The sequence below is a fragment of the Belonocnema kinseyi genome, chromosome 8 (assembly GCF_010883055.1).
Source record: "Belonocnema kinseyi isolate 2016_QV_RU_SX_M_011 chromosome 8, B_treatae_v1, whole genome shotgun sequence".
NCBI lineage: Eukaryota > Metazoa > Arthropoda > Insecta > Hymenoptera > Cynipidae > Belonocnema > Belonocnema kinseyi.
In genome coordinates this window covers 76909141-76932107 of record NC_046664.1, presented here as the reverse complement: position 1 = coordinate 76932107, position 22967 = coordinate 76909141, and the positions used below count along the sequence as shown (strand labels likewise).

General features: G+C 22.3%; 1 protein-coding gene across 1 annotated transcript in view; it reads left to right on the top strand.

Moving 5' to 3' along the window:
- Positions 1–22967, top strand: part of LOC117177799 (sodium-independent sulfate anion transporter-like) — a 56860-nt gene that overhangs the window by 4696 nt on the left and 29197 nt on the right. Inside the window, exons 3-7 of the mRNA XM_033368732.1 lie at positions 613–808; positions 6123–6343; positions 12751–12928; positions 13019–13183; positions 19973–20134. Coding sequence (XP_033224623.1) covers positions 613–808; positions 6123–6343; positions 12751–12928; positions 13019–13183; positions 19973–20134 — 922 coding nt within the window. The remainder of the gene's footprint in view (positions 1–612; positions 809–6122; positions 6344–12750; positions 12929–13018; positions 13184–19972; positions 20135–22967) is intronic.

Genomic DNA, 22967 nt, shown 5'->3' with positions numbered 1-22967 from the left:
ATCAATCAATTTTGGTTGAGAATTTTACTATTTTGTTGAAAATTTTTTTTTTTGGTTGAAAATTAATTTTTTTAACATCAAATTAACCTTTTTTATTTTTGGTTAAAAAACAGTATTTTTTTAGATGAAAATCATAAAATTCGGTTTAAAATTCGTGAATTTTCGGAAAAACTGTCTTTTTTCATAGAAAATCAATTTTCTTATTAAAGCATAGAAATTATTTGACTTGTTTTAAATTATTACCGATCAAGCGCATAGTACTAAATAAAATAAATTATTGATACCTTTAACATGTGTAGATAAATCAATAAATTCAAGATAATTAGTTTAAGAAATTACATGGATCGACTTTAAATCATTAATGTTAATCGTATATTTTAGTAATATATTATATATTCTTCGCTAACATTGCAAAATTAGCGAATATTGCTATGACCTCAATTTTCCGCATGATTTCTCCAAAGTTAAAGCTTATTAAATGTTAATCACATTTCAAATATAAATCATGGAGCCTGAATTTGATAAAAAATTGATGAATTCACAAAAAAGAAAAATAATTGTAAATGAAATAGAAAATAAAATGAAAAAAATGACGATAGAAATTATTTGCAGTATGGGCTTTACTCGTCATTTTTCGGAGGCTTCATTTACATCCTTTTTGGAAGTATTAAGGAAGTATCAATTGGACCAACTTCCCTTATGGCACTTCTAACCCTGGAGTTCGTACAAAAGATGCCTCGCGATTTCATGATACTTCTTGGATTTTTAGCAGGATGTGTCGAATTAGTCATGGGTTTACTTAATTTAGGTTTGCATAAATTGATATTATTTTTAATAATATAAAAACTTGGTGGAACACAAAAAAGTAAATAAATTATTTAATTAAAGGAATATTTTGAACTAATGGAAGTAAATACAAAAAAATTGAAATTGCTCTCTGACTTTCAAAAAAGTTTGATTACAAAAACATAAAAATTGTGGAAGTTGAAAAAGTATAAATACAGGTCTCGGACAAAATTAAAAAAATATATTTCAAGTGATTTCTAAAAATTTCGCGAGATTTCAAGGTGGTTTAGAAGTCTTTAATTTATTTTAGGGTTTTGAAAGAATTTTACATATTTACAAATCTTTTAAGATATTTAAAAAGTTTCCGTGAAATTCCAGAAAATTTATGGAAAATGTCAAGGGATTTCTGAAAATTTCACGAGGTTTCAGATTTGAAAGAATTTTATAGATTTAAAAATGTTTTCAAGTATTTAGAAAGATTTCAGAGAATTAAAACAATTTTCAAAAAATATTCAGGGATTTTTTAAAATTTCAAAAAATTTTAAGGGATTTCTTAAAATTTTATGATATTTCAAGGGATTTCAAAGTTTTAAGGTATTTTTAAAGATTTCAACGGATTTAAAGAGGTTTCTATCAAATTTTATGGGATTTTACGGAAAAAGGATTTCAAAGATGTTATCAATCCTTAAAGGATTTAGGAATTTCTCGGAAGTTTTCCTGAGATTTCAGGCGATTTCAATATATTTTTTAATAGTTCTCAGCGGAATCCAGGGATTTTTTATTATGCCAATAATATAAAAAATATTTCGGGGAATTCCAACAGTTTTCTAGAGATCTTTAGAAAATAAATGAAATTAAAATTTAAGGAATTTCTAATTTTCATTTTTTTGTACTTCCAAGGAATTTTACGAGATTTAAAATTTTTTAATAATTTATTTAATAAATTTCAAAGTTCATGTTTTTTCATGGAAAGCATTTTGCGAGATTTAAACATTTGAAGGAATTTGATAAATTTTACGGAATTTCAAATGATTTTAAAGAGCTTAGGGGATTTTAAAAGATCTCTGGTTCAATGAGATTAAATTTTTTAAAAGATTTTCAAAGAACTTGAAAGAATTTTAGAAAATTTTAAAAGATAATACAGATTTCAAAATTTTTTTTAACGAATTTCTCGCGATTTTTTTAGATCACTAGAGATTTCACAAATTGTTATGGATTTTATCAATTTCGGGGGATTGCAAAGGAATTTAATGAGTCTGAATTTTTTTAACTCTAAGAACTATTACGAGATTTCAAAATTCTTCAGGGTATTTTAAGAATTGCGTATGATTTTAGAAAATTTCAAACAATTTTAAAAAGGTAAACAACGATGTCAATAAAAATTAAAGATTTTAAGGGATTCCAAAGGTTTTTTTTAGAGAACCTTAGATAATAAATGAAATTTCCATGGATTTCTAAGGATTTTATAAGATTTAAGAGATTTTATAATATCCAAGTTATTTCAAAGGATTCTAAAGAGTTTATAGATTTTTTTTATCTCAAGGAATTCTACGAGATTTCAAAATTTTGAAGGTTTTTTCAAGATTTTCCGAAAATCCAGAAGTTTTAGAACTTTAGAGAATAAATTACATGAAAATTTATGTGGATTTCACCAAATTTAGGTAATTTCAAAAGATTTTAAAGTTTTTTAATTGAAAGAAATTTTACAAAATTTTAAAATTTTGAAGGTTTATCAAGGAATTTAAGAAAATTCCAAAGGTTTTTTTTTTAGAACTTCAGGGATTAAATGAAATTAAAATTGGGAAAATGTCCATAGATTTGACCAAATTTAAGGGATTTGATCAATTTCAAGTGATTTCAAAAGATTTTGAAGAGTTTATATATTTTTCTTAATATGCTCGGAATTTTTCGAGATTTCAGAATTTTGAAGGGTTTTCAAAGAACTTCAGAAAACTCCAAAAGTTTTTAGAACTATAGATAATAAATAAAATGAAAATTTGGGAAAAATCTATGGATTTCACCAAATTTAAGGGATTTTATCAATTTCAGGTGATTTCAAACGAACTTAAAGAGGTTCTAGATTTTTTTAATGGCAAGGAATTTTAACAGATTTCCAAATTTTGAAGGTTTTTCAAAGAATTTCAGAAAATTCAGAAGTTTTTTTTTAGAATTTTAGCGAAGAAATTGAATGAAAATTTATGTGAGTTTTACCAAATTTAAGAGATTTCAAACCATTTTAAAGAGTTTATAGATTTTTTTTTTTAATGGCAAGGAATTTTAACAGATTTCCAAATTTTGAAGGTTTTTTAAAGAATTTCAGAAAATTCAGAAGTTTTTTTTAGAATTTTAGAGAAGAAATTAAATGCAAATTTCTGTGGATTTCACCAAATGCAAGTGATTTCAAAATATTTTAGAGTCTTTTTTTTTCATTGGAAAAAATTTGACAAAATTTCGAAGTTTTGAAGGTTTTTCAAGGAATTTCAGAAGTTTTTTTGAACTTTAGAGAATAAATTAAATGAAAATTTATGTGGATTTCACCAAACTTAAGTGATTTCAAAATATTTTAGAGAATTTTTGTTTCTTTCTTTTTATTGGAAGAAATTTTAGAAAATTTTGAATGTTTTTCAAAGAATTTCAGAAAGTTTTAAAGAGTTTTTTAAACTTAAAAAAATAAAATAAATGAAAAATTTAAAAATTTCTATGGATTTCACTAAATTCAAGGGATTTGATCAATTTTAAGTGATTTCAAAAGATTTGAAAGAGATTATAGGTTTTTCTTTATGGCAAAGAATTGTACGAAATTAAAATTTTTTTTGTTATTTAAAAAAATTTCAGAAAATTTCAAATGATTTTTAGAACTTTAGAGAATAAATATAATAAAAATTTGGGAAATTTCTATGGATTTCACCAAATTTAAGGTATTTAATCCATTTCAAGTGATTCCAAAAGATTTTAAGGGATTTCTGAGAATTTCGTAGAATTTCATAAAATTGTAAAGAATTTTAAAAAGGCATTTAGGATATAAATAATATTAACAAAATTTCGAAAAACTCTAGCAGAGTTTAGAAAACTTTAGAGAATAAATTAAATCAAATTAAATTTCGGATTTCTCAGGATTAGACAAGATTAAAGGGGTTTTATCAATTTTGAGTTATTGCAAAAGATTTTAAAGAGTTTAGCGATTTTTTAAAAATTAAAATGAATTGTACGTAATTTCGAATTTTTGAAGGTTTTCAAAGTATTTCGTAGGATTTTGACAAATTTATAAATATTTGAAAAAGGTAATTTCAAAAGATTTTGAGTTTTTTATGTATTTTTTTTTATTCGAAAGAATTTTACGAAAATACAACATTTTTAAGCCTTTTAAAGAATTTTGCAGGATTTAAAAAGATTTAATGGAATTTTAGTGGATTTTTAGATAAATTTATGGAATAAATTAAATTAAATTTCGAGGGATTTCTAAGTATTTCACGAGATTTAAGGAATGTTAACAATTTTAAGTGATTTCGAAATATTTTAAAGAGTTTATGGATTGTTTTTAATTCCAAGGAATTTTACAAAATTACCACAATTCTAAGGTTTTTAAAGGAATTTTGCAGGATTTCAAAAGATTTTATGAGATTTTAATCGATTTTTAAAGAAATTTATGGAATAAATTAAATTAAATTTCGAGGGATTTCTAAGGATTTCACTAGATTTATGGAATTTTATTAATTTTGATTGATTTCAACAGATTTTTAAGAGTTTTTGGATTTCTTAATTCTAAAGAATTTCACAAAATTACAAAACTTCTAAGTTTTTTTAAAAGGAATTTTGTAGGATTTCAAAAGATTTAATCGGATTTTAATGGATTTTCAGATAAATTTATGGAATAAATTAAATTAAATTTCGAGGGATTTCTAAGGATTTCACTAGATTTATGGAATTGTGCAGGATTTCAAACAATTTTAGAGTATTTTAAAAATTATTCAGGAAACTGAATTTTCAATGAAATTTCAATGGATTTCTAAGGATTTCATTAGATTTATGGAATTTTATCAATTTTGATTGATTTCAACAGATTTTTAAGAGTTTTTGGATTTCTTAATTCTAAAGAATTTCACAAAATTACAAAACTTCTAAGTTTTTTTTAAAGGAATTTTGTAGGATTTCAAAAGATTTGATCGGATTTTAATGGATTTTCAGATAAATTTATGGAATAAATTAAATTAAATTTCGAGGGATTTCTAAGGATTTCACTAGATTTATGGAATTCTGCAGGATTTCAAACAATTTTAGAGTATTTTAAAAATTATTCAGGAAACTGAATTTTCACTGAAATTTCAATGGATTTCTAAGGATTTCACTAGATTTATGGAATTTTATCAATTTTGATTGATTTCAACAGATTTTTAAGAGTTTTTGGATTTCTTAATTCCAAAGAATTTCACAAAATTACAAAACTTCTAAGTTTTTTTTAAAGGAATTTTGTAGGATTTCACAAGATTTAATGGGATTTTAACGAATTTTTAGATAAATTTATGACATAAATTAAATTAAATTTCAAAGGATTTCTATGAATTTCACCGGATTTAAGGGATATTATCCATTTTAAGTGATTTCAAAAGATTTGAAAGAGTTAAAGGATTTTTTTATTTCCAAGGCATTGTACGAAATAAAAAAATTCTAAGTATTTTTAAATGAATTTTGCAGAGATTTCAGAAAATTTCAAAGTATTTCAAAAGGGTGTTCAGGAAAACAATGATATTTAAAAGATTTAATGGGATTTCAACGGATTTTTAGATAAATTTATGTAATAATTTAAAAGAAATTTCAAGGAAGTTTTTGCATTTCTAAATGTTTCTACGGATTTTATTATATTTGAGAAATTCGTAGGATATGAATGAATAAATAAAAGAATTTATGGTACTGAATTAAAATCTAAAAAATTGTTCGACACTTTTTCGCTACTAATTTTAAAATCGATGCTACAATAATCAACACTATTTTGAATTTATCAAATAAATCCGAGGGCTGCAAATAGTTTTTCGACGAATAAAATCTTCCAACAAATTAATTTGTTTCAAATTTAGATATATTTCATATATCCATTTTTAACGAAATTAAAAAAAAAAATTAATTCTGATTTTATCATATTAATTGTTACAAATTATTATAAACAAATTAGAACATAATTATGGGTTTATGTTTAATATTGAATTTGGGTTGAAATCAGTTACAGGATATTTGATAATTCAGTAGATTCATGATCAAAATATTAAATAGACCCATATTTGTATTTAGAAAACCGATAATTACGGACCACATCCGAGATTAGTCGAAATCCAATTTTCCAGGTTTCCTTGTGGATTTCATATCGATTCCTGTAACTACTGGATTTACTTCTGCCACCGCAGTTATTTTAATCGTGCATCAATTACCGCATTTACTGGGTATTGAGTATGAAGCGGTGGCAGTAATTGACAGTGTAATTAAACTTTTTAACCATATCACCTATGTTCGATGGACTGATACAGCTCTTGGACTGACAAGTGTGATATTGCTGTTGTCTATGAGGGTGAGTTTTATTTTATATTTATTTTATTTTATTGTATTTTATATTTCACTGCTTTACTTCATATTTAAGTATTTTACTTTATATTTCATTATTTAACTTCGTATTTAATTATTATACTTTATATTTTATTATTTCAGTTCATGTTCAATTGCTTTATTTTATATTTCATTGTTCTACTTTATATTTCATTATTTTACTTGATATTTTATTATTCTACTCCATATTTAATTACTTTGCTTTATATTTAATTATTTTACTTTATATTTCATTATTTTACTTTATAGTTAATTATTTCACTTTATATTTAATCATGTTACTTTATATTTCATTATTTCACTTCACGTTCGATTATTTTACTTTATATTTTATTATTTTACTTTAGATTTAATTATTTCGCTTCATGTTCGATTATTTTACTTTATATTTCATTATTTCACTTTATATTTTATTATTTTACATTATATTTAATTATTTCACTTCATATTTTATTATTTTACTTTAAATTTCATTATTTTACTTCATATTTAATTATTTCACTTGATATTTAATTATCTTACTTTGCATATAATCATTTTACTTTTTTATTAATTATTTTACTTTATATTTCAGTATTTCACTTTATATTTAATCATTTACTTTATATTTCATTATTTAACTTCATATTTAATTATTATACTTTATATTTTATATTTCATTGTTCTAATTTATATTTCATTATTTCTCTGTATATTTAATCATTTTACTTTATATTTTATTATTTCACTTCATATTTTATTATTTTTCTTTAAATTTCATTATTTTTCTTCATATTTAATTATTTTACTTTATATTTGATTATGTGGGAGGACTGAACAATCCTGAAAAAATGGTCGACACTGTAAAATTCCCGAATTAGAAAATTTTCGAATAATAACATTCACGACAATTTATGATATTACTGAATTGAGAAATTTTAAATTAAATAATTACAATTTTTGAATAAATATGTTTTATTGATTACAAATAAAATAATGAAATATTATTTTTACAAATTATTTTTAATGTTTAAATTCAGGGATTTTTCAATTCGGTAATTTTAAAATTGGGGAATTTTATTATTCGGTAATTTTGCAAATAGGTACTTTTATTTTTCGGAAATTTTATTATTTAGGAATTTTAATATTCGGAAATTTTCCAATTCTGTATTTTTATTTTTCGGAAACTTTATTATTAGATAATTTTATTATTAGAGTATTTTATTATTCATGAATTTTCTAATTCGGAAATTTTACAGTGTCGGGAATTTTATTTTTCGGGATTTTTCAGTCATCCCATTACCGATTGATAAAATTCCCCAACAAGAAAATTCCCTAATTGGAAAATTCCACCAAAATGAACCAAATTGGTATCACATTTTATAGTAATAATTTATAATATTGTAATTTAATATTATTATTTTATTAAAATTAATATTTATTATAATTTATAATATTACCAAATGGGAAAATTCCCAAATAATAAAAATCCCGACAGAAAACTACCGAATTATAAAATATCCAAACTGAAAAATTCCCGAAATTAAACAATTACATTTTTTTTATAAATATGTTTTATTGATTACAAATAAAATATTATTTTTACAAATTATTTTTAATGTTTAATTTCGGGAATTTTATAATTAGAGAATTTTATTATTCGGGAATTTTACAAATAGGTATTTTTATTTTTCGGCAATTTTATTATTAGAAAATTTTATTATTCGTGAATTTTTTTATTTCGAAGCTTTTACAGTGTCGGTAATTTTATTTTTCGGGATTTTTCAGTCGTCCCATCCCTTCATATTGAATTATTTTACTGTATATTTAATGATTTCACTTTATATTTAATTATTTTACTTTATATTATATAGCTTTATATTTAATTATTTCACTTCATATTTAATAATTTCACTTTATATTTAATTATTTTACTTTATATTTCATTATATTGCTTCAGATCTTACAGTGTCGGGAATTTTATTTTTCCGGATTTTTCAGTCGTCCCAGTATTTGGGACGACGGACAATTCCCGGAAAATAAAATTCCCGAATTAGAAAATTCGCGGATAATAAAATTGTTAAAAAATAAAAATACCAAGTTGGAAAATTCCAGAATATTAAAATTTCTCTATTAATAAAACTCCCGGAAAATAAAATTACCGATCAATAAAATTCTCGAATAATAAAATTCCCTAATTGGAAAATTCCCCAATAAAAACATTCACGACAATTTATAATATTTATATTTATTATTATTTATTATTATTCATTATTATTTTAATAAAATTAATGTTTATTATAATTTGTAATATTAGCGAACTGGAAAATTCCCAATTAATAAAATTCCCGAGAGAAAATTATCGAATTATAAAATATCCAAACTGAAAAATTCCCGAAATTAAACAGTTGAATTTTTTTATAAATATGTTTTATTCATTACAAATAAAATATTATTTTTTAAAATTATTTTTAATGTTTAATTTCGGGAATTTTATAATTCGAGAATTTTATTATTCGAGAATTTTATTATTCGGGAATTTTACAAATAGGAATTTTTAATTTTCGGAAATTTTATTATTAGCGAATTTTATTATTCGTGAATTTCCTAATTCGAAGACTTTGCAGTGTCAGGAATTTTATTTTTCGGGATTTTTCAGTCCCAATTATTTTCTTTCATATTTAATTATTACACTTTATATTTAATGATTTCACTTTATATTTAATCATTTTACTTTATATTAAATTATTTTACCTCATATTTAATTATTTCACTTTATATTTAATTACTTTACATTATATTATATTATATAACTTTAAATTTAATTATTTTACTTTGTATTAAATTATTGGCGTAGGAAAAACCGGGAATTTAATTAAAAACGGGAAACTTACATTCATTTATGTTTGAGAATTTTAGTTACTTCGTTGGAAATGAAGTTTTTTTTTAAACTGTACATTCAACTCTTCTGGACTTTTTCTGAAAATTTATTTTTTGGGTAAGATTTAGATTTTTTGCAGATTTAACTATTGTATTTTTTGTTGAAAATTGATCTTTTTTGGATGAAAACTCAACTATTTGGTGGAAAATTTATATATTTTTTTAAATTTAGAAATGAAACTATTTACAAAAAAATGATTTACTATGTGAAAAATTAACCTTTTTTGTACAAAATTCATCTTTATGGTTATAAATTCACCTTTTGATATAAAATTCAACTATATAGTTGAATCTTCCATAATTTAAATAAAAATTCATCAATTCGGTTGAAAATTAGTTCCTTTAATTGAAAATTTGAATTCCCATTTTTGTTTTGAACAATTTTGATAAAATTTTGTATTTTTTAAATTGAGAATTCAACTATTCCGTTGGAAATCCACATATTTTTTTGAAAACCGATTTTTATTTATAGAAAATTATTTGATTCTTTGTAAGTTAATCTCTCTTTGAAAGATTCTTCTTTTCGATTAAATATATAATTATTCCAATTAAATATTTATAATTTTAGTTGACAATGCATGTTTTAGGTTGGAAATAAAATTAATTAGTTGAAATTTTTACTTTTTTGTTGAAAATTTGTTTCCTTTTTTTTTTCGAAAATTATTTTGTTTTTTAAACTGAAAATGTAACTATTATTCGAGTTAAGTATTCCATAATTTCAGATAAAAGTTCACCTTTTTGGTTGAACATTAATTTTTTAGTAGAAAATAGTATTTTTTTCAGAATTATTAAATGTTTTAAAAGAATAAAAAACATTTCTTTAAGATTATTAGAAAAATTAAAAATGAATTTTTACTTTAAAAATTTAATTTTAAGCGAATATTTGAAAATATTTTCAAAATTGTCAAAAGTGAATCTGGAAGATTTTAGAAAAATATTTTTTATTCAAAAATAAAAAATTAAATGCAGATGTTTCAAGATTTTGAAATAAAATTTGGAAGTTTTTAAAGGCTTTCAAACTATTTAAAATGCAAAAATTGTAACTTTTATTTTAAAAAGTGTTCAGTTTGTAACAAAAATTTAATGGTTCAATTTTTAACATTTCTAGCTAAAAATTGCTTAAAATAATAAAATGAGGAACAATATAAAAATTCAGAATTGAAAAAGTATAATAAAAATTAAATTTGTATAAAATAATTGAATTTTCAAACTAGAAAAAAATAAAGAGACGAATTTTGAACAAAGAAAGATTTTTCAGTCAAGAAATAAGAAAAATTTTACTTATATTTTGAACTTAAACCCCAAAAGACATTTAAAAAAATATTATTCACTTCTTAAAAATACAATAATTAAATATTTTTTACGACTGAAGAATCCCGAATAATAAATATCCCGAGTTGATAAAGTTAACAAAAAAGAAAATATTCGAAATAGTAAATTCCCGAAATTAAAAAATTCCCAAAATATAAAAATCCTGACTTGGAAAGTTTTTGACCAATAAAATTCTCGACATTTTGTAATGTTACTGAAATTTTAAAATTTCCGAAAAATAAGATTCACGACAGAAAATTTTAGAATTATAAAATATCCGGCATTCTAGAAAATTCCTGAATTTAGCAATTTAAAAAATTGTTTTTTACTCAATATTATTTAGTTATCAGAAATGCAACAATGAAATATTTTGAACAAATAATATTTTTTATTATTTAATTTATTTTTGTAAATCATTCTATACATTAAAAATAATAATTGGAAAAAAAATTCTCAATGAAATTTTTTGTTTGAAAATTTGCATAGTAGTTTTTAAACATTATTGCTCTTGTAATCAAAAATTTTTTTCTGTTATTATTTTTTCGAATTGAGAAATATATATTTTTTTCAATTATTTTTGTTCAAAATTCAAATCATAATTTTAAAAAAATGCATTGAACGTTCAGAAACAAAATTTTACAATCAAAATAGTTTCTTATTATTTTTTTATTTAGTAATTTTTTGTAGAAAATTTAATTATTTGGGAATTTTATTATTCAACATTTTTATTAATCTGGATTTTTATATTTCAGGTATTTTATAATTTCGTTACGAAACATTTAAATATTTTTTTTTATTAAATAATTAACTTTTTCGAAAAAGCAAGGCGACTGAAAAATCCTAAAAATAAAATACTCGAAAAATAAAATATTCAGAAAATTTTTTTCTTCTAATTTATGAAATTGCGAACAAATTCAAAAATAAAAAATTTCCCCGACATAAAATTGCCGAAATGTAAAATATCCGACACTAAAGTTCCTGACTTTAGAAAATTTACGTTTTGAAACAATAAAAAAATTGTTCTTAATAAAAGCTATTTATTTATTAAAAACACATTAATTCAGCATTTTTATTTTTGATCAATGCAATTTTTTTGTATATTTTTCTTTTTTAAATAATTATTATTTCAAATTCAAACAATAATTACTTCCATATATATTAAATTTTGAAAAAATTCATTTTTTAAAATATTTTATTTTTAATTTATAAATAATATTTATTAAAAAAGAATCTTGTTAATTGCTTAAATTTGTAAAATTTCTAGTGCCGAGAGTTTTACAGTAACGGCAATTTTATGTCGAGAATTTTCTATTTCGGGATTCTTAAAATTAGGTGAATCTCGATTTTTCTGGATTTTTCAGTCCCGCTGGAATTTTTAATTTCGAATATTTTCTTTTTCGGGAATTTTACAGCACGTGGAATATTATTTTTCGGATTTTTCCAATCGTCCAACTTAATTGACATATGATTGGCAATTTTCGATAGTACTTAATAAATATCTTTCTGATAATTTACTTTGGAATTAAAAAAATTTCTATTGGGAAATAAAACTATTAAGGACTAATGATTTTTCGGAAATATGGAAATTGTTTTTATAGAAAAATAATGAAATCGGTATTAGTTACTCAATTACATTTTGCCTCGGGGCTAGATTTTAAAATATTTTTTGTAATCTTTATTTCGATGAATTTCGAAATCGCATCGGAAATTTTCTATTTTGAATATTTTCTTTTTTCTACATTTTTCTTTGTCGGCAATTTTATTTTTATGCTTTTTCAAACATCGTAATTTTTTATTTTATTACTTATAATTTCCGAAACTTTATTTAAGGCATTTTCAAATTCAGGAATATTAAAAACTTTCCGCAATTTTAAAATTCGAGAATTTAAAATTATTATCAGCAGTTTTATAATTTCGGGAATTTTATTTTTCGGAATTTTTCAGACATTCCAAAAAATTTATCCAAAGTGTTAGGATTTGATATTTTCAAGCCCAACTTTCCAAAATATGAAATTAAAAAAAAAAGTAAAACATGTTATTATAAAAAGGCATTTATAAAAGATAACTAATGAACCATTATTATTTATTTATTAAAAATAAATAAATAACAATATTAAACTAATTTTCTTCGTTTTTTTTTAGAAATTAAAAGATGTTAAGTGTAAGAGCTTAGAAAACAATAAAAATTCTACAACCGGGAAGTTTTTAAATAGAACCTTATGGTTTTTATCGACTGGTCGAAACGTTATAATCGTACTGGCATCCACAGTTATGACATATCGTTTAAGCCTCATAGGTAGTGAGCCTTTTCTGCTCTCAGGTTTGTAATTAAAAAAATTTACGAATTTTTTTTTCTCAAATTCTCGTAAAATTTGCAGAATATTTAAAATTCTGCGAATAACTTTTTTAGGAAATGTTACTTCCGGACTGCCTTCATTTACTTTGCCAAATTTCTCCTCTCAAGTTGGCAACCAGACTTATACATTTTTTGAAATGTGTTCTCATTTGGGTTCGGGAATAGTAATTGTGCCACTTGTTGCTGTTTTAACGAATGTGGCTATTGCCAAAGCTTTTGGTAAGTTAATTATATTAACTCATATTAATTTAATTCTTGGGCTAACCTCATTTTTCCGAATTTTCAAAATACCGAATTTGGAAAAATACAGAACAAATAATTACTTAAACAGAAATTTAGAAAAAAATTAAATTGCTGGAATTTAAAATTCCCGCAACAAAATTTTTTAATCTTTTTTTGTCTGTTAGAAGAATATTTTAAGAAAAAAATGGGATTTTCCTGAAATAAAATATCTGATTCGGTAAAATTTCTGTCAGCAGAAAAATTTAAGATTGATAAAATTCCCGAAACCAAAAATGGAAAACTGGTTAAATAATAGAATAATTTATAATAAATTAAATTAAATACTTTTATTTAATGAACATTTTTTTTCATGTTACACAATTTTTTGATGTTGATATTCGGGAGTTTTATAATTTGGAAATTTTCCTCTGTCGGATACTTTATATTTTATAATTTGCGCAATTTTATTCTAGGAAGTTTCAAATTCGGTTAATTTTAAATTGTTGGTTCCCGAAATTTTGAAATCTATATTTTCAAATTCGAAAATTTCCGTATTTTTAAATTCCTGAAGATAGTAAATTGCCGATTTTTTAAGTTCCCAACAAAAAAATTATTATTTCACTTGAGAATAAATAACCTATTAAAAAAAAAAGTTAATTAAAAAAAATTCTATTCTTGTATCTGACTTTGAAAATTGAACGATTTACTAATTAAAACTCCAAAAGAATAAAATTTCCTAAAAGAAATAAAAAAGGGAATTAAAAAAAAAATTCTCGACAAAAAGTATAACAGTTGATATTTCAAAAAAAAACTTATTTAATTATTAATGAAAAACTGTTAAATTCAACAACAAAAAATAGAAATATTTAAACAGATGAGTTGAATTTGCAATCAAAAAAAATTTTTAATCAAGAAAAAAACCCTGATCCAAAATGTAGAGTTTTTTAGTCATAAAGACGATATTTTTAAGTTGATTTTACATCGCAAAAATATCGATTTTCTACAAAAATAATTGCATTTTCGACTAAAAAAACGGAATTATTAACCAAATAAGTTGATTTTCAACTGAAAATATATATTTTCTAGCAAAATTGACGCAGCTACATTTTTATTTTTAAAATATTAATTTCTAACAAACAAAAAGAATACGAATTTTCAATAAACTTTGTTAAATTTTTAACGCAAAAAATGAATTTTTAAACAAAATTATGCATCTTTAATAAAAAAATCCCTTTTTTTTAACTAAATGGTTAAATTTTTATCCATTAAGATGAATTTTCTGCTAAAAGGGACAAATTTTCAATAGACTTATAAAATATTAATTAATAAATAATAAATAAATGATAAATTTCGAAAATTTAATGTCTATAAAAAGCGAAAAAAACGACGAAAAATAGAATAGTTAAATTTTTAGTCAAAGCAATAAATGTTTAATTAAAAAAAAAATAATTTTCTACGAAAAAGGAATAATTTTTGACAAAATAGATTAATTTTCATCTAAAAATGATACATTTTTGAACGAAAAATGGAATAGCTTAATTTTCAGTTAGAGAAATAATTTTTTTAGCAAATAAATTTTAAAAAAGTTAAATTTTTAACCAAACAAATAAATTTTCTACCAACAAGATCAAATGTGTATAAAACGAAATTTTCCACAAAAAATGTAGTTAATTTTTCCGTTCAAAAATTAATTTTCAAAAAACGAAACTCATTTTTAAGCCGAAAAAAATTAATTAAAAGCCAAAATGATTAATTTTTGTAACAAAAAAGGTGAAAATTAGTCACCAATAAGCAGATTTATTTTCGACCACAAAAGATACAGATTTAACAAAATACAGAAATTTTTAACCAATTAGTCAAAATTTTAAGTTAATGTTAATAGTTAAATTTTCAGTTAAAATAATAATTTGAAAAATTTCTAAAAAAATTCAATGATTTAAAGAGATTTTTAAATATTTAAAAATATTTCTAAAGACTTAACAAAAAAAGTGGAAGATTTCGAAAGTTTCAAGAGATTCTCAAATATTTTGAAAAATTCCAACGAATTTCAATTGATTTCAAGAGATTTTAATGAATTTGATAGATTTCAGAGTATTTCAAAGAATTAAAAAAATTTGAGAGTATTTCATAAGAATTCAATGAATTTCAAAAGATTCCAAGGAATTTCCGAGGAATTCAATAAGTTTCCAAGAATCTGGAAGATTTTAGAGTATTATAAAATATTCCAAGGAATTTCAATTGATTTTCAATTTTATAAAAGAATTTGAAACATTTTAAAGTATTTTAAAACATTCCAAGGAATTTGAGAGGAATTCAAAAAGTTTCCAGGAATTTTAAAGCTTTTAGAGCATTTCAAAAAGTTTGAAATATTTTTTAAAGTATTTTAAAAGATTTCAAGGAATTTCAATGCACTTCAAGGAATTTCAGAATTCGAGGAGATTTTAAAGGTATTTAAAGATTTCAGAATTTTTAAAAATATCACAACGAATTTTTTCAAGAGCTTTAACAAATTTCAAAGATTTTTTAATGTGTTTTTTTTTTTAATTCTAAGAAATTTTCATAAGAATTAAAAATTTTGAAGGAATTTCAAAAGGTTTCAAGGGATTAGAAATAATGTAGGGTACTTTAGAAGATTTTAGGAAATATTTAACATATTTCAATATATTGTAGAAATTCTTGACTTGAGATATTTTAGGGTATTTTAAAAGATTCCAGGGAATTCTTAATACATTTCAACAATGTTAAGGGATTTCAAAGAATTTTAGAGATTTTTGAATACTTTTTTTAAATTCTAAGGAATTTTGAACAGATTAAAAAAGTTTTAAGGGATTTCAAATATTTCCAAAGATAAAAAAAAGTGTAAATATTTTAAAGAATTTGAAGAAAATTCAAGATATTTTAGAGGATTTGAATGACTTTAGGGTACTTAAAAAAATCCAAAGAAAGATCAAAAGATTTCAAGGGATTTCAAAGTAGTTTAAAGATTTATGGTATTTAAAGATTTCAAGGAATTTTCAAGAGTTTTAAAAAATTTCAAGCGATTTAGGATAAGTTGACGAATTTTACTTTGAAAGGATTTTAAAGATTTTAAATATTTTAACAAATTCCAAGGAATTTCAATATATTTCAAGAATTTTTAAAGAATTTGATAGATTTTAGAGTATTTTAAAGAATTTAAAAGATTTTGGAGTATTATAAAACATCCAAGCAATTGAAATTGATTACAAATTTTATTTTTAAATTGAAAAAATTTTAAAGTATTCTAAAAGAGTCCAAGGAATTTGAAACTAATTCAAAAAGTTTCCAGGAATTTTAAAGATTGTAGAGTAATTAAAAAAGTTTTAAATATTTGAAAGTATTTTAAAAGATTTCAAGGAATTTTAATGGACTGAAGGAATTTTAAAGATTTTGAATTTTTGAAAGATTTCAATGTATTTCAAAGAATTTTAAAGATTTTAGAGTATTTCAAAAGATTTAAAGAAATTTAAGAGGAATTCAAAAAGTTTCCAGGAATTTTGAAGACTTTAGAATATTTTAAAAGATTCGAAGGAATTTCAATAGATTCTAAAGATTTTAGAGTATTTCAAAAAGTTTTAAATATTTTAAAGTATTTTTAAAGATTCCAATGAATTTCAATAGACCTTAAGGAATTTCGAAGAATTTTAAATAATTCAGGGTATTTTAAAAGATTTCAAAGAATTTTAGAGATTTCAGAATATTTAAAAGAATTTAAAGTTTTTAAACAGATTTCAACGTATTTCAAAGAATTTCAAAGATTTTGAAGGATTATCTGATATTTTAAAAGATTACAAGGAATTTCAATAGATTTCAATAATTTTTAAAGAATTTGATAGATTTCAGAGTATTTCAAAGAATTTAAAAGATTTTGGAGTATTATAAAAAACCCCAAGTAAGTTAAATTGATTAAATTTTTTTTTAAGTATTTAATAATATTTCAAGGAATTTTAATAGACTGAAGGGAATTTAAAGATTTGGAATTTTTGAAAGATTTCAATGTATTTCAAAGAATTAAAAAATTTTATGGTATTTCAAAAGATTTCAGGGAATTTTAGAGGAATTCAAAAAGTTTCCAGGAATTTTAAAGATTTTAGAGTAATTAAATTTTTTTTTAATATTTGAAAGTATTTTAAAAGATTTCAAGGAATTTTAATAGACTAAAGGAATTTTAAAGATTTGGAATTTTTGAAAGATTTCAATGTATTTCAAAGAATTTTAAAGATTTTGAAGTATTTCAAAAGATTTCAAGGAATTTTAGAGGAATTCAAAAAGTTTCCAGGAATTTTAAAGATTTGAGAGTAATTAAAAAAGTTTGAAATATTTGAAAGTATTTAAAAATATCTCAAGGAATTCTAATAGACTGAAGGAATTTGAAAGATTTCATTGTATTTCAAAGAATTTTAAAGATTTTAGAGTATTTCAAAAGATTTCAAGGAATTGTAGAGGAATCACAAAATTTTACAGGAATTTTAAAGATTTTAGTGTAGTTAGAAAAGTTTGAAATATTTGAAAGTGTTTTAAAAGATTTTAAGGAATTTTAATGGACTGAAGGAATTTTAAAGATTTTGAATTTTTGAAAGATTTCAATGTATTTGAAAGAATTTTAAAGGTTTTAGAATATTTCAAAAGATTTCAAGGAATTTTAGAGGAATTAAAAAAGTTTCCAGGAATTTTAAAGATTTTAGAGTAATTAAAAAAGTTTGAAATATTTGAAAGTATTTTAAAGTATTCCAAGGAATTTTAATAGACTGAAGGAATTTGAAAGATTTGAAATTTTTGAAAGATTTCAATGTATTTCAAAGAATTTTAAATATTTTAGAATATTTTAAAAGATTTCAAGGAATTTTAGAGGAAATCAAAAAGTTTCCAGGGATTTTAAAGATTTTAGAGTATTTTAAAAGTTTACACGTAATTTTTGAGGAATTCAAAAAGATTTCAAGGAATTTTAATAGACTTGAGGAATTTCGAAGAATTTTGAAGATTTTTGATTTTTTTTTAACATTTCTATGTATTTCAAAGAATTTTAAAGATTTTAGAGTATTTAAAAAATTCCAAGGAATTTCAATAGATTTTAGGAATTTTTAACCATTTTATATTATTTCAAAAAGTTTAGAATATTTGAAAGTATTTTAAAATATTTCAAGGAATTTCAATTGATTTTAAGAAATTTCAAAGAATCTTAACGATTTTCGAGTTTTTTCAAATGATTTTTAAAAAGATTTTAGAGCATTTCGAAGAGGGTTACATATTTTAGAGAATTTTAAAAGATTCTAAGGAATTTCATAAGAGTTCAATACATTTCAAAGAGTTTTACTTATTTTAGATTATTATAAAAGATTCCAAGGAATTTCAATTGATTTTAAGAAATTCTAAAGAATTTTAAAGATTTTAGAGTATTTTAAAAGATTCCAAGGAATTGAAATAGATTTAAAGAAAATTTAAAGAATCTTAAAGACTGTTTTTCTTAAACATTTCAATGTCTTTCAAACGATTTTAGAGTATTTTAAAAAGTTTAAAGTATTTTAAATATTCCAAGGAATTTTAATATGCTTCAAATAATTGCAAAGAATATTAAAGATTTTTTTTTCAAGATTTCGATGAATTTCAAAGAATTTTAAAGATTTTAGAGTATTTCAATAGATTCTAAGGCATTTCACAGGAAGTCAAAAAGTTTCCAGGAATTTTAAAGAATTTAGAGTATTTAAAAAAATCCCAAGAATTTCAAAAGATTTAAAGAAATTTCAAATAATCTTAAAGACTATCGAGTATTTTCAGATATCCCTAAAAATTTTAGGATATTTTAAGATATTTCAAAGAATTTTAAAGATTTTAGAGTATTTTAAAAGTTCTCAAGGAATTTGAGAGTGATTCAAAAAATTTCCGGGAATTTTGAAGATTTTAGAATTATAAAAGATTCCAAGAAATTTCAATTGATTTTAAAAATTTTTAAAGATTTTTCAAGATTTAAGATTATTTCAAAAAATTCCAAGGAATTTCAGAGGAATTAAAAAAGTTTCCATGAATTTGTATGATTTTGGATTTTTAAAAACATTTCAACGCATTTCAAGGAATTTCAAAGATTTTACAGTATTTTATAAGAATTCAAGGAATTTCGAGAAATTTTAAAGAATTAAAAGGTTTTTGTAGTATTTTAAAAGATTTGAAGAAATTTTAGAGGAATTCAATAAATTTTCTAGAATTTTACAAATTTTAGAGTATTTCAAAAAGTTTCGAATGTTTGAAACTGTTTTAAAAGATTTCAAAAATTTCAATAGATTTCAAGAAATTTCAATAGATTTCAAGAAATTTCAAACAATCTTAGAGATTGTCGAGTACTTAAAAATATCTCAAGAAATTTCAAAGAATTTGAGAAATTCCAAGGAATTTTAATAGATTTTAAGCAATTTTCAAGAATTTAGGTTATTTTAAAAGATCAACAAGAATTGCAATAAATTCGAGAAAAAAACCTTCATAAATTTTCTGGGAACCTAAGCACATTTTCCAATGAAACATTTAGGTTTTAATTCGTTACTGATTTATCTCAAAAGAACTTTCTCATTTTTAGTTTAAAATAAAAATTCGACTTTTGAAAACTTTTTCTGTCCCTCCTGAAAAATTCCGAAAATGTGGATTAGCCCCCTGTGGCATGCTACTTTCAAAATATTTATTCTTGAGCTTGTAATTTTTGCACCGATTCAGTAAAAATTTCTGTAAAATTGTCCAAATTTTGATATTATTATTAATTAATTTTGTGATTTATTGTGACAGCAACTGGAGATTTGGTGGACGCCTCGCAAGAAATGAGAACACTCGGAATTTGTAATGTATTGGGCAGCTTTGTTTCCTCGATGCCAACTTGTGGCTCTTTCACAAGAAGTGCATTGAGCAGTGCAAGTGGAGTTCAAACTCCAATGGCTGGCCTTTACTCAGGTAATAAATAAATCAATGATTATTCATTTTCAATTTCTCTCTCTCTTATTATCAGAAATACTTTTAAAAAGAAGAAAAATACGCCTCTTTTTGCGATTCATCTCCTCGAACGTTGTATTTTAACCCTTAAAGGGCACACTTCCGTAAAATTACATAAAAGTCATACTGGGTCTTCTATACCCAAGGATATTCAAACCTGTGCCGTTTGAACGGTATTGGATTGCTTTTTTTTTCAAAATCAATTAATGATGTTCAATCCATCTAGTTTAAGGAGAAAAAGGTTTCATAACAGTTATTGAGATTTAAATTAGTTAAAAAAATGCTTTTTGGAAAGAAATTCAAAAATGACTTCTTTCACTCTAAAATTTATAACTTTTCAAGTTTTTGATATTTTTACTTAAAATTTTACGTGAATACTTCCGTGATATGGCGCTTTCAAAATAAAATAAAATTAGTCTTAGTTTTATTGTTCTTAAACTGCTTATAAAAATTATAAAAATCAAAATTATGCCCAAATTACATAGAAAAATAGGTTTTCATCTCATTTTTCAATCTGGCGCCATATGTTCCATTTTCTTGAATTTTCTTCGTTTTGTTAAAGCGCATATAAGTCGCTGGGTCTTTTACACCCAGTGTGCCCATTAAGGGTTAAAATATGGAAATAGAACGTAATTTTTATAAGAAAATAAAATAAGCATTGCGAAAAAATTGTTATTCTGTTTTGCATATTTTAATTATCTAAAAATAATGTAAACAATAACAAGCTTCAAATTAACGAACTCATTCTCTAGTGGTGATTTCTGGATTATTGGCTCACCTGAAACAAACAAAAAACAATCTCTATTAGTCATACAAATACGTACATAAAAATACTGATGCTGTTACGTGAGATTTTTAACAATTAAAATTCATGTATTAATAAATATTTATAAAAAACCATTTTCTTACATATTTTGAAATATTTACGAACCGCAAAATCATTCGAAAATTTTCTCTTTAATCTTTCGGGGTGAGCTGTAAGATATTTAAAAATATTCCAGGGATTTCTAATTTTCCTCAATTGTTCTAAAAGATTTCAAAGGTTTTCAAGGGATTTTATAAGATTTCAGTAATTTATAAGGCTATTGATTAGATTTCACGGAATTTCAATCGATTTCAGTAATTTGAAGGGATTTCAAAATACACGTAACATTTTAGGTTACCACAAAAGATTCGAAGGAATTTTCAGGATCATTAAAAAGTGTAAAGGGATTTTAAATGATTTGAAAAAGATTTTCAAATACTTCAAAGCATTTCCAAATTCTAAAGAATTTCAATGGATTTCTAGGAATTTCAAAATATTTCAGAGAATTTTAATTATATGAACAGATTATTAAATAATTCCAAATATTTAAAAGAAATTGAAAAAATTTACAGATTTTTCAAAATTTTAGGATATTTTAAAAATTTTGAAGGAATTTCAATAGAGTTCGAGGAATTTCAAATTTTTCAGAGAATTTACAAGAAAATCCAAAGGATTTCAATTATTTCAAGAGATTTTCAAATATTTCAGAATATTTACAAAGATTTAAAAGAAATTGGATTGATTTAGAAGAATATTTAAGATTTTAGGATATTTTAGAAAATTTTAAGGATTTTCAATATATTTTGAGGAATTTCAAAAGATTTCAGAGAAAAAAAAATCCAAAGGATTTCAATTATTTGAAGAGATTTTCATATATTTCCAAATATTTAAAAGAAATTGGAAACATTAAAAAATTTTTTTAAAGATTTTAGGATATTTAAAGACATTCTGAGGAGTTCCAATGGATTTCGAGGAATTTCAAAAGATTTCAGAGAATTAAAAAAGAAATCCAAAGAATTTCAATTATTTGAAGAGATTTTCAAATATTTCCAAATGTTTCCAAATATTCCAAAAAAATTAGAAAAATTTTAGGATGTTTTAGAACATTCCAAGGAATTTCAATATATTTTGAGGAATTTCAAAAGATTTCAGAGAAAAAAAATCCAAAGGATTTCAATTATTTGAAGAGATTTTCAAACATTTAAAAATATTTCCAAAGATTGAAAAGAAATTGGAAAGATTGAGAAGAATTTGAAAGATTTTAAGATATTTAAAAATATTTCAAGCAATTTCAAGAGGTTTCGAGGAATTTTAAATGGTTCCAGATAATTTAAAAAAATCCAAAGAATTTCAATTATTCGAAGAAATTTTCAAATATTTAAAAATATTTCCAAACATTTAAAATAAATTGGAAAAATTTTACAGAATTTTTAAGATTTTACGATATTTTAAAACATTTTAAGGAATTTCAAAAGATTTCAGTTGATTTAAAAAATAAATGCAAAGGATTTCAATTACTTGAAGAGATTTTCAAAAATATCCAAAGATTTAAAAGAATTTTAAAGATTTTAGGATATTTAAAAACATTCCAAGGAGTTTTAATGGATTTCGAGGAATTTCAAAAGATTCCAGAGAATTAAAAAAACAAATTCCAAAGCATTTCAATTATTTGAAGAGATTTTCAAAAATTTGAAAATATTTCCAAATATTCCAAAGAGATTAGAAAAATTTTAGGATGTTTTAGAACATTTCAAGGAATTTCAATATATTTTTAGAAATTTCAAAAGATTTTAGAGAATTAAAAAAAAAATTCCAAAGGATTTCAATTATTTGAAGAGATTTGCAAGTATTCCCAAATATTTTAAAACATTTCCAAAGATTTAAAATAAATTGGAAAGATTTAGAAGAATTTTAAAGATTTTACGATATTTTAAAACATTCCAAGGAGTTTCAATAGATTTCGAGGAATTTCAAAAGATTCCAGAGGAT